Source organism: Catharus ustulatus, chromosome 4, assembly GCF_009819885.2.
Source record: "Catharus ustulatus isolate bCatUst1 chromosome 4, bCatUst1.pri.v2, whole genome shotgun sequence".
NCBI lineage: Eukaryota > Metazoa > Chordata > Aves > Passeriformes > Turdidae > Catharus > Catharus ustulatus.
In genome coordinates this window covers 30,003,777-30,017,383 of record NC_046224.1, presented here as the reverse complement: position 1 = coordinate 30,017,383, position 13,607 = coordinate 30,003,777, and the positions used below count along the sequence as shown (strand labels likewise).

General features: G+C 37.2%; 1 protein-coding gene across 1 annotated transcript; it reads right to left on the bottom strand.

Moving 5' to 3' along the window:
• Window positions 1-10,444: 10,444 nt before the first annotated feature.
• Window positions 10,445-13,333, bottom strand: LOC116994893 (arg8-vasotocin receptor-like). The gene is made up of 2 exons (XM_033056849.1): window positions 12,260-13,333; window positions 10,445-11,236 (listed from the first exon to the last, which is right to left on the bottom strand). The coding sequence occupies exons 1-2, from the start codon at window positions 13,173-13,175 to the stop codon at window positions 11,037-11,039; spliced, it is 1,116 nt and encodes a 371-aa protein (XP_032912740.1). The 5' UTR covers window positions 13,176-13,333; the 3' UTR covers window positions 10,445-11,036.
• Window positions 13,334-13,607: the final 274 nt, after the last annotated feature.

Below are 13,607 nucleotides of genomic sequence, written 5' to 3'. Positions count from 1 at the left end.
AACCTGCCCCTTTTCCCCAAGTAATCACGTGCTTGACCACAAATCCACAGCAAATATTCAGTCCTGCTGCTGGTTTTGTTTGGACCTGCTGTTCTGACTCCGTTTGCAGCCAAGCCTCAGGGTCTGTGCCTCCACAGTGGCTAGTGCCTGAGCTGACCTCTGATTTCCACCACTATTTCCTTTCATCTTTATCTCTTCTTGGTGGTGGAACTGGGATGAATATCACTAGCCATCTACTCCACTGCTACCAAAAAAATCTAGCACATTCACAGATGTAGTTCCCATTTAAGACCACTTTATAGAACTAATGTTTTTGACACATAATTTTTCTCAGAATAAGCCACCAACCTGCTTTTACAATAGACATGAAGAAATACTGAGATTTACATGAAAGATTGTACTTGAAACTATGAAACTGGGTTGAACTTCAAGTGCATTCACTGAGCCCATTTCTGTTTATTCTCCATGATTATTGTATTCACATTTTTACTTAAAGAATTTTTTAAAGGCTCTTAATCCTTTCTCTCATCTCATTTTTTTTTCTTATCCATTTCAGTCTGACTTTTTTCATATTTAGGAAGAGAAATAGAAGGACCTCTAAGAATATATTAAAACTGATTTGTATTCAAAATGATACTGGTAAATAAATCTCTGCTCTTCAATAAACAAGCTGTTCTTTTAAAGACTTACACTTCAAAGGCTGCCTTTTCTAAAAAGGCACATATCTTGGCCTCTTTCTTTAACTACACCACTATGGGTATCTAAAATATATATTGCACTGCATTGTCACTTGAAGATACAGAGCTGTGGGTAGCTGATTTTGGCAGAAAAGATGCACTCTCATTTACTTGCTAGCATTAATTTTCAGTGATGTTGTTATTTGTGAGTCATGGTTTTGTATCTGGGCTGAAACTGCTGAAGGACAGGACAGCTGGAAGCCTCTGTGTTCAACAGCTGATGCATAGAGTGAAAACCAAACAAACTATATTAGGAAAATATTCACACTTTCAGATTACTGTCTGACTGAAAAGGGCCCATAATTTCTATCTTTGGCCACCTACTAATGTGGAATTTAGTCTTAAAAATGTGGTGAATATCATGTGGAAGGAATGGTTTATCTGTTTGTAGGGCACTCCATAAAATCATATTTAAAAGACTGTTTTAAACTTTTTTTCATACTGTATACAATAAAGGGACAATGAAAAGAATAACTGGTTTATATAATAGTCTCCCCCTGTCTGAAAAACTCAATAGTGTGAACCAGAAATCTACTTATGTGACCACATATCCCTTGAAGAAGAATAAAATATATATCACCTCTTCCTCCAGATATTATGTAGAGTATGTCAGGGACCCAAGCAGCCCCTGAGGACAATTCACAAAGGCTCCTTCAGACCTTTGCATTACATTGAATACCCTAATGCTTTCATCCAGACCTAAGATCAGGGACCCAAAAGGTGGCAGGGTGTTGTCACTCACTCACTCTGACATTATGATTTAGTCATTGAAACTCTAATTTTGAGCAGGACACAATGAAACTTCAGAAAAAATTCCAAGACATAGGAAAAAGAGGTACCAGTTGTTCAAGCAGCAATCAACTTCAAACCACAGACATTTAAAAAAAAAGTAATATAAACAACCTAAAATTCGAACTGTTCTTCTGCCAAGAAGCAAGCTGCAAACTTTAATAGTTATTATGTAATTTGTAGATGTTCTCATGGGCGTAGGAGAAAATTGGCAAAAAAGTTTTTGCAATTGTGTCATACAAATTGGCATTGTTCACTGACCCTCAAACCTATATTTTCATCTCTCTTAGAATTTGCTGTTCTGCAGCATATATGCTGCAGAAAGCTTGGTTAGTAACTGCCTGCTGTCAACAATCTGTGCGTCCTTAAATGTATTTGCTGGTACTGAGGCAGGCTGTAAATGTGCCACTCAATTACACAGCAATCCAACAACTGGCAGCACACATGGATGCTGTTGAGCTAATGTTGCATAGCATGGAACTGACTCCTAAACATTGTTCTGCATGTGACACATTAAAGTATTTGACAATATTGTTTTAAAGCCTACTCAGGGACAAATAGTCCCATTTTCCCCAGAGACCACAAAGGAAACCACAGATTTCCACATGATGCACCTTTTTGCCAAAACATGCTTTCATACAGACAAATGAGACAAACTTTTGTTTATAGGGATGTTGTATGATTGAGCAATCATCATGTTTGCACTTTACTGTATTTTTAGTCTTGTGGTAAGTGGTCTAGTCCTAAATAGCCTAAGACATAAAAATGCTTTTAAAGTATCTTCTCCTGAATGGCAATTGCTCCTTGCCATTTTGCTAAATGGATTTGGTTTTTTCTATGTCTAAATGTGCCTATGTACTTGGTTTCAAACCTTGGATTTTATTTTTTTTAATCAAGCTATTTTTCTAATTTATCATGTTCATAACACAAAATACATGAAGCACATCCATCTGTGGACAATCTTTCACAGTCTGAGTGTGCAGCGTATCTGGGGGTGGGCAGGTTTGCTGTCAGGACTTGTGACCCTGCAGGGGACCCACACTGCCCCGGTGTGTTCCTGAAGGACTGACTCTTTGGAAGGGATCCTCGCAGGAGCAGTTTGTGAAAAGTGCAGCCCATGGGAAGCACTAACACTGGAGAACTTCATGAAGGACTGTGTCCTGTGGCACGGACCCCATGCTGGAGCAGGGCAACTTGTGAAGAGGAACATTTCGCCCCATGAGGAGGAAAGAGCAGAAGAGACAATGTGTGATGAAGTGACCACAACCCCTGCCCTACGTGCAGGGAGGAGGGGCAGAATCCAGGTGTGAAGTTGAGCCTGGGAAGAAAGGAAGGATGGAGGGGAAAAGGTGGGGTTTAGGATTTGGGTTTTTTCTCATTACCCTTCTTTGATTTTGTCTTGCAATACACTAAATTAATTCCCCAAGCCAAGTGTTTTCCCTATGACAGTAAATGGTGAGTGATCTCTCCTTGTCTTTATCCCTACCCATGAGCCTTTAATTCTATTTTCCCTCCCTTGTCCAGCTGAGGAGGGGAGACAGAGTGACTTTGGTCAGCACCTGGTGACCAGACAGGGTCAACTCACCAAACAGTGAAGTCTAAATATTTTTGCCACTAATGAAAACTCTTCTAAACACTTACATTACCTTTGACACCAGAGAAATGAGACACTTTAAAATAACTTGAATTAATACAATGAATATATTAATTTTGAGAGTTGTGGAGCAATCCATGAAGAACTGAATTTAAAGAAGCAGACCTCAAAACAATTTTCAGAGAAGAATTTTCAGAATTATTTCTATTTCATTTTTCTATTTTTATTATTACAAGGTGAATAATAATTGATAAAAATGTGAAATTACACAGTGCCAAATTATTAATCATGAAGGTAAGGGGTGTTTATATACTACCACATTATGACACTTTCTAGCTACTTATTATATTAGCAATTTATTTTCATAATGTTCAGTGTTAGAGAAATGTTGAAACTTCTAGAAAAACAGTACTGCTTGCACAATCCCTTTCCCTTACGGATGCAAAACGTTCATGAATAATTTGAATGCAATTCAGTTCTGAGACTTCTGTCTGAATCAACTCCACGTTTCCCTCCAGGACAAAAAAGTATTTATAAACTTTTAATTGATTTCTTAACCTGAAGGCAGCAAAAATATTTCATCTTTGGAGCACAATATAGAAAAAAAAAAATCAGAGTATTACAAGATGCAGTTTGTATCAAATCACAATTAAATTTTAACATATAAACATATGTATATCTGGCAGGGATATTTTTATTGTAAAATTATGGAGTTACCTTAGAAATTGATTTATAAAACAGTATTCTATCACTTTCTATGAACAGCCTCTAGTTATTTTACAGATAATGCACATAAAATACTGTATTTATTTAAAATATCAAACTCTCAAGTCAATTCTTTGTCTTCTATCAATGATTTAATTCTTTCTTGCAGCCTTGGCAGAGCTTAAAATTCAATAGGATAAGGCTAATTTTACATTTATGATATTCCACTCATCTGCTTTAATTTACAGAAAAGAATCTTTATTAAACGAAAACCTGAAACTACTGAATTAATAAATAAGTCAGATATTCAGTCAGTCTGGTTTCTTAATTTCAGTGACTGAAAATCTAATTTTTATAGCGTCCCTCAGGTAATTCAACTCTTTATGTCATACAGTCCTTTCTTAAATTGCAAGTAAGATGAGTTTAACGGTCTCATTCTTAGCAGACCAAAACCTCTATCACAGCTTAATGCCTTTGTCTTGCAGAATCATTTGGGAGTCGTGCCAAAAGTGTCAGACTAAGGTGACTTTGCAGTGAAAGAAGTCAAAAGATGAAGATATTTACACATCTCTATGTTTATAAATTGCAGAGATGCAACAATGTGCTGTGTCTTTTATTCTCATGGAATAAAGAAGGGAGGAAGGTGGGGCAGCACCTCTGCCCTCTGGACTCCTGAAATAGGCAGTGGCACCCCACCACTTGTCCACAATGATTGCCCATTTTGGTGTGCTCATGCCCAGCTGGATACTCAGTGCGTTGTTTCATGACAAAAAATAAAGCAATAGATATGCCTGTGCTAGTGCCTTCAGTATGGACATCACCTGAGATGCTCCTTGATCAATTTGCCTATTTGTGTTCATATTTCCATGGGCAGACAGCCTTGTTAATAAAACAAATGGTCCAGTTCTGATCATCTGTTCTCACCACTGTTCACAATGTAAGCACAGAGTGCTTCACCTTTACAGTATGCAACGTTAGCACATGTGCACCCTTAGGGCCATCTTACTCCTGCTTGGGCAGCATTTGGGAGGGAAATTTCCTAGAAACGGTCTTTTCCAACCTTAATGATTCTATGAGTCTATGAGTCCAGAGCTCTAAGCATTCAACTTGCCCTGGTATCATTCCTTTGATACCATCTACATGGAAGGGTCATGCAATCCAGTATTAACTCTTTTGTGAATGCAAACAAAACAAGCCCAAATGCTATATTAATGTTTTCAACCTCATCTTTCACAGCAAATCCATTGAACGGCAAGATTCAGTGCTCACAGTTGCTGAGCTAAAAAATTAAGAATTTATTTTCTGATTTTTATTTTCTGATTATGTATTTTTTGGGAACAGTTAGTTACAGATAAACACATATCATCTCGGAACATGAGTCTTGTCAAGAAACGATCAGGAATATGAATCACATTTCCAGCAGACAGTAATTTGTATTAAATGTATCAATAAGCAGTATTCACATCATGACTCTGCTTGCCAGAAGGCTTGTATTCTCCATGACAAAGTACAGTTTTTCTCATCAGTAAGTCAAAAGCTGGAGCTACTCAACAATAAATAATTTGAGGCCAGACATCTATTAACACATTTAGAGACACGTGCAAATATTTCCAATGCCCTGTGATGGCTAGTAGATAATTTACTCCTAGTATTTCTTCAAAGGTGGTGATACTGAACTCATAAATAATCAAGAACAGCATTTAAAGCAACAATTTAGTTTAATATCCAAGTAAATGTGTAAAAATGAAACAAATTTTTAACATTTTGTACCAAAATTAATCTGAAGGTAGTTTCATGGAATTCAGTGCACAGCAATAATATTGGTACTAAAAAATATATATCTTTTTAGCTAAATAAAATAGCATCATATATAAAAGTTGCATTTGTGATTGATATCAAGGTTCTCATATTTCAGCTCCGTAGCTTCGAAAAGCTTTCTTTTAAAACTTACTGTAAGCTCTATGATGATTTCATTTAAATAACAGTGACGATGGTGATGATCACGATGATGGAAATTACAACAAGGATGACGAGGATCTTTCTTGGGTCTTAGTATTTGTTGCTACATCGATTGTCTTGAAAAGTGGTCACTGTCATGTAAGGAGACGTCTTTCTAGTTATATCCACCTCCTCAGCCATAATTTCCAGAGATATTCAAGGTCATTTTTTTAAACTTCTTCCTCAGATGGCAGCGTAATGTTTCCTCCACAAAGTTGTACTGATTCCTGTATTGTTAATGCAGAATTCAGGAGACTTGTAGCTAAAATTTGGGTAAAACACAATTTTAACAATTTTTGGTATACTGAAATAGATGCAAGAAACGCAAAACCAAAATTTTGAAGATTGTTCAAAGTCTGAGCCATGATATAAAAAAGCTGGTGATTAATACAATAGTACTTGAATAGGTTTGTGCTTTATCTCTAGGACAACATTTGTATGGAAAGGGGAGAAGCTTTGCATAGAGTTTCATTGCACTCAAAGTTCATAATGGAGATGGATAATATACCTTAAATTAGTTGCTACAACCTACCAGCAGAAAGGGCAAGATTTGGTCTGCTGCACTGGCAAAAGAAGGAAGCACAAACGAATGAGTATGGCTACTTACTTTCACTCAAAGTCTATTCTTTCTTTTGCTCCTAAAGAGTGAAGTGCAAATCAATAAAAAATTTATGGAGGGGTTGTAAAAATGCCCAGAATCTGCCCTCTGAATGAGATGTCCTTCAGGAAGTCCTCAAGTGGCAATAGCAGGAGCATCATACAAGGCCAGGGAAAGGACACAGCTTCTGTCCTTTTGTTTCAGAGAGGCAAAGTGAAGAGAACTTTGGCTACCTTAGCAAGAGATTAAGGCAGGTAGAGTTTGGGAAATACATTGCAAATCATGAAGTTCTACCTGGGACCAGGAGAGCAGAGAGGGAGCTGCTGCTGACACACATAGGGCTGAAGAGGTGTGATTTAGAATTCAGAGTTTTGATCTGCAAGATAGATTACCTCCGTTTTTATTTCTGATTTTCTAGCAGTATAATTTCCTTTCAATTCAAATCTATATGGACCAGCTATGGATCATCATAAATAGATCCTCGGTAGTGAATAAATTATTTGTGGCTGTATTACTACAAGTAACACAATTCCCATCCGAACTGTTTGCAATCCTGTTTTGCTGCTGCATGAACAATCTGTTTCATAATCATGGATGTTTCCTGTAGATAGCCAGGGCATTCAGGCCGACATCTCTACCTTGTGTAAGTCAGAAAACAACTTTCTTTTTTTTTTTTCTACTCCAAGGAACCAAACGCAAACTGAATTTGCCTAAAAGAATGGATTAGCTGGGTCATCCTGCTCTGCCTTTGTCAGTTCATGACACCCTTAGGCCAAAAGCAGCTAACATTCACAACCTCTTGAGGATCCTTTTGTCCTGGTCATGTGCTTGACAACCAGAGAAAACAGCCATGTTTGCCTCAGAATAAATCCTGCCAGTTCCAGCTTGTGTCTCCACATCACTCTGTCAGCCTTCCCCCAACAAAGCAGACACAGGAGTGGTTTATTCTACTTGATAACCAGTTCCTCTTGTCAGAACTAAATTATCAAATGAAATTCTCGGAATATTAGTTTTGCACCATCTTTAAAATTTCTCAGCATTATTTCATTGCAAGATTGAAAAGATTATCACACAACACTTCTATCTTCAGTATTCAACATTTACAATAATGTGAACTGGGACTGGCTAAAACAGAAAATAGAAAATAGAGGAGCAGTTCTGTAGAATAAAAGAATTCCCAAAATATGCTCTTAAGAAAGCAAAACAAGTTGCAATTTTCTTTTCATTCTACTAGGTTCTTTTTGTAGCGTTTTTTTCTGTAATAAATCTATACAGAATCATTGTATTTGATTCTTCTTATCTGTACTGCAAAACACAAACCACTAATTTTTAAGTAAGAATCTAATTCCTTTTAGTGAACTGTGCCTTTCTCAAGTAGTAACAAAACCATGGAAAGTAAGAAAAAATCCCCACCCAGATAACCAGAAAGCATATCACAGTGCCAGCATCAACAACATAGTAATTCATTTCAAGACTGGGAACACTGGGTATTTTTCTACTCAGAATTTATTTGTGTGAGAAAACAGAATCTAGGCTTTGATGAGAAAAGCTTTCATCTGATAATTGGATTTTCTTTCATTTTTATGGGCTTTCACAATGCCCCTGGGGACTCATACATTTGAGTTATTGATTCTCCCGTATGGATTAAACACCTTGGCCAGACTACAGTGTTGTTGTCAAAGTCAACCCTCTCCTTTAATGAAATACTGCAATACCTGTTGGAAATCTAAGTGCACTGAATTGAAAAACATATAGTTCAGATGAAGACTCAAAATATAGAGCAAAACAAGGGCACAAGATGTTCAAACCACAACTTCCAAGAACACCGATGGCTAAATTTACAAAGAGAAAATAATTTTTTTTTTTTTTTTTTTTTTTAGAAATAAGAGAAGGTCTTTAAGGGGCAGCTTATAAGGATTTCTAAAAAATAAAAAGGAAAAGGAAAAAAATTACCCAAATGAATTTCCCATCATTTGAAAATGAGTTTTGATGGAAAAAGTGGACCTGAACCAAAGTCCCCACTGAGACTGTCAGTGCTACCCATGGGTAGGCAGGGCAGGGCATGCAGGATAAGGATGTACATCTGGAAAGTGCAGCCCAGTTGATTTTCCTGAGAGAGAAAGCAGTAATAGCCATGTTCAAGTACTACCTCCTGACAGACTGAGCCTAAAGTATGCATAGTCTGTAGTTTGCACCATAGTACAGTAACCTTTAATTTTATTTTTAAGAGCAGGACTAATGTCAGGTGAAGGAAGATGAAAAAATCAGAAAGAAAGCACTTGAGAGACAAAAATATGAATGTAAGTGTTTTGAACATTACAGACAGTGAATAATCATCACTGAGCTTATGAAGTTTTGGTATTTCATTCAATACATGATCCAAATATCTGAGAAATGAGCAGTTAACACTGCTCTCAGACTTTTAATGAACAAAGCGAGGTGCTGTTATTTGGAAAATCCCGCTCTACCAAACTATTTATAGTTCCAGTAACACATACATCAGCAGGGCAGAAATATAAGTAGTAGAAGTTATACCTTTTAAACTTCTATCAGAGGTCAGATCAGGTGGTGTTAAATGGCACAGCTCCATGTGGTGTCTGACCTGAACTATGACTTCCATCATTTCTGGATCTGGATAACTCTTTGCACACAATCTGAATGCCTGTTTTCCTTGCAAATTAATGCCTTTTGAGTTTTGCTGCCAATACAGTAGTGCAGTGACACAGGTGATTCCTTGAAGCATTACTGTTTACATACTTTCAAGTCTGCATATTATGGTGTGTAACTAACTACAATCAAAGGAAGTGGCAACACTAAAAATCCCACCATTAACCATTGGGTTAAGTCATGAGGGAAAACTTCACTGAGAGCTAATTGACTGGAATTCTTAGAAAGTCAGTGAGAGACTGTATCAATATCCTATCAATAGAATACAATATCAATCGTATCTTGGATATTCTTACCCCAGATGAGAACATTCACTTCAGTTACAGATTTGCTCTAACAGGGAATTTTTTGTGGGGTAAAATTATTAGCTACTAATTAAAGGGATATGGGGGGACACAGCAAGAAAAACTACCAGCTTTATTACAGTAAGAGATTTCTACAAATCCTTCCCATTCCTGTCTACCTCAGGTACTACTATCACCACCTTCTTCTTCTTCCTGACAGTCAGAGACCTGCTCTTCTTGTCAACAGGGCTGGGGCCCTTATAAAGAACAGCAATATTTGCTTCTTGCCCTTATCTGGTCTAACTACACAGAGAACAGAAATCATAGAATATGCAGTCATAGCAGCATAAATTAACCTGAAGCCTAACTATTACAGCAGAATTTCTCAATGTGATCAGGATTTAGTTTAAATCAATATTTCTGTTACTAAAATTTAAAGACTATTAAAACCCCACCATTTAATAGCTTTTCTACTGATATTTGAGACTGCTAGCACTCAGAAAGCTGAAATGAGATGAAACACAGCATAATGTAGACGGATTATATGTCACCAGATGTAAGTGCCACAAAGAGTCCCCAAGAATGCAGATCAATTCTCACCTGAAAGAGCCTGGTTGATATTCCTTCCATATTCCTCTGATCAGATTGAAGACATTGAAAGGAAATAAATAGCTACCTGCATATAACACCCACAAAGCAGGAACCAAATGGCATTTGTGATAAAGATATGCAGATTTATTTTTACAGCAAAGGGAAATATTTTAATTTTAATTTTAACCTAAAGGGATCCTAAGGAAGAGAATAATAATTGGTTCTCTGCCAATAAATCCCATGCTAGAACAAATGGGTCTGAATGCCAAATTAAAGTGTACATTCTTAGCACCCAGTTTTATTTAGATAAGGTATATGTGTGTGTATGGAGTGTGTGTAGGTGTCCAGTTAACGGCTTACACATCAGGAAATGCATGGAAAATCAAATCCCATGGTGTGAAGCCAAAAAACCTGAACTGCTGCTGTGCTGCTGATATCTGTGATTCACAATGGAATTTGAAACTGAAGTAGGGTTTCAGTGTCAAAAGCATACCAAATTCTTTTATTTTTTTAAATTACATTAAGCTACTTGGCATTTTAAAAATGTACATAAAGAGTTAATTTAAACCAGGTGCTAGTAAGAGCTGGCAAAAGCTTTTTCTGACTTTGTGCTGGTTTCTCAAGATTTGTCACTGTCCCCCAATCACACCAGAATGATGAACAATTCATGGTTCACTCTGAAAACATATTCAAGTTTAATTATATCAGGTTCCTTTTCAATTACGATTCAATTTGTTGGACCAGGTATTAGTAAAGTTTTACTACTTAAAAATCCAGAATCACAGATGGGGAAGTACTTTAGGACACATAATATCTAAGATACTTTTATGTACCTTTGTTAGTCTTTACAGGGATTCATTCTGATAAGACACTGGTGATTGAAGCACTGAGTCAGGCTTGCACAACACAGAAATTTCCTGTATATGCTACACAACTGCAGAGAAATATATTTTTACAACAAAATAAACATTTTTTTTCAGCTTTCTTATCCACAAAATCAGGGATGGTGGTAAAATATTAATAAGTCTTGTGGACAGAGGTAATGTAACAAAACAGCAAAAAGCTCTCAGCATTTATGCAGAAGTACTGTTTTCCTCCGGGTCTCTGTCTACGAGATGAATGCTCCCGGTGAACATGGATTCGTCTTGAGCTGAGGTATTCTCCAGCTGCTTCTTTGTGCAATATGGAATCTGGCCACAGAAATACATGTAAATCCATGGGTTGGTGCAACTATTTAGATTGCCAAGGAGCATTATAATGGTGAATGCTGAACCTAGAACAAAAGAGTAAAAGAAATAAGAGATTAAACAAAACACTCTTATTTATAAGTCACATTTTCACATTTTGCTGCTTTCTGCTGTATCTATTCATATGTTAGAGGTAATCTAATAGTAGGAAATTCCCATTTTAATGCAATTTGCAGTTGCTGAAGGGATAAAACACGCTTTATTTTATGCATTCAGAGTTAAATACTTTCATATAGTTCTTTTTTGATGCAGGTACATTAATTTTAAAAGCAATCACTAAGCTGTTAAACATATATAAATAAATACATTTATATTTTGACATAAGTATATATAGAATGTCTATTCACACTGACAGGAAGAATTCTTAAAATAAAGTTCAGGAAACATACTGTTTTTATCAGGGAGGATTATTATATTTTTTCCTCTTTTTTAACCTCTATTTAGAAAAGGTGAATTTAAAGTCATATATAGAGTTTGCCTTTCACAAAGAGGCAATAGCATAAATTTGACTATTTCTGTTCACAACATGGTGTTTGATCACTCTCTCAGGCTTCCTTTTTTCTTTATAAACAGTTGTTTGACAACTTCTGGTTGTTTCATAGTGTCCTACAGAGATTTCATCAACATGATTTCAATTAAATAAAAAAGCAGATGTCTTATAACATCACTATCTCACCCAGTAAATAAGAAATAATTTCTTTACTTTGAATAGTCAATTGCTCCTTTTCACCTCAAGAACCCAAAATACTGCTGCTATAATACCTAAAACCTCTGAAAGTCTGAGGCTCTGCTCAAGCACGATAGTTTTCACCATGCTGTTCATAAATCTTTAAATTGTTAATCACTCAAGGCACACACACAGAATAGACACATGTTGTTTTGAATACACAGCACAAGTTCCCTGTACCTAATTAAATACAGGAGATAATCAATCCCCCTCAAATGACCACATGTAGCCTTTACAGAAAAGCAAAATGCAAACAGAAAGCACTCAACAGCAGTGTGCTAGCCTGCTCTGCAGCTGTGGCTGAGGAGGGAGAGCATCTTACCTTCGGTCAGGATGCTGGGGAACCACACGGACCACAGCTGCGCAATGAAGAAAGGTGACCAACAGAGAACATATGCAACAACTGTCACCACTGTCATTTTTACTGTCTTGATCATAGCCTTTGAAATACAGTTCACACTGCTTGCTCGGGATGGCAGGACTTGATTCTGATTTGTTGCTTCGCATTCATTCTGTTTCTTCACATTTATATTTCTTCTGATTATTTTGCAAATCTTGACCTGGCATGTGATAAGGATTGCTGAGGGAATGAAGAATATAACTACAAAAATCCAAGTCACATATGCCCTTGGGCCCCAAGGCTGAATAAATTCACCCCAACATTCAAAGACACCTGGAGATATTTCAGTCTTTGAAAAGATAAATACCTGTGGTAGGCTAAGAATCAGTGCTATAGACCAGCTGGTGCAAATGGGGACGTTCCAGAGAGCTCTCTTCTTTTGGAAAGTGACCATAGGGTAGCAAACAGCTTGATATCTGTCCACTGTCATGACCACTATCATATAAGTAGAGGCAAACATGCCCAGCAATTGTAGATATTTGATAATTCTGCACAAGAAATCTGGCCCTATGAAAACGTCTGTAATATCCCATATGAGTTGAGGCAGCACTTGGAAAAAGGCTACCACTAAGTCAGCAATGCTGAGGTGAAGCATGAACACATACATCCTAGACAGCTTCTTTCTTCTTCGCCACAGCACCAGTATGAGAATGAAATTGCCCACAGACGCTGTCAGAAATATGACCCCCAGTACAGCAATCTCTACTTGAGCTAATTGCTCATCTCTTTCTGGTCTTCCAATAGGATCTGACTGGTTTGTCAAACTCAGGAATCTGTGAGGAGGAGGACTCTCGGTCTGATGTGTGTTATCCTGCATAGGAAATGAGAAATTCTTCATAATGCACAGAAGCTACTCTCAGTAGCTGCCACTTGCGACTCAGGTTGACAGCTGTGAAGCGCTGGCTGGCAAACTAACTAGCCCAGGTTCGAGTTTCAGGATATCTTCAAGCAAATCTTCCTGCTATGTGAACTAAAGCAGTGGGACTTGGATAATAATAAAATTCTGTCTCTTGCTGGCATGCAAAAAGGCTTTATATAGGCTCCCAGCAGACAGAGCCTTATGTAACTGCACAGCCCTTGGGTAGGCTGCAGGGACAGCAGCCAATGGCAGACCGAGCCACACAATTGAGGGAAATATATAAATAAAAGGCAAACTTCAGAGGCTCAACGTGATTCAATTACTCACTTCAGAAAAAAAACGAACTTGTAAATAGCTGTGGTCAGATTCATACTTAAATGACCTTACTCAGGAGAGTTCTTGCAAAAATTT

Bases quoted from the DNA above. Each gene is read 5' to 3' on its own strand.
- LOC116994893 (XM_033056849.1), bottom strand. From the start codon at position 13,175: ATGAAGAATTTCTCATTTCCTATGCAGGATAACACACATCAGACCGAG. The intron at 11,237-12,259 runs GTAAGATGCTCT...CTTTTGTTCTAG, and splicing joins CCCCAGCATCCTGACCGAAG to GTTCAGCATTCACCATTATA.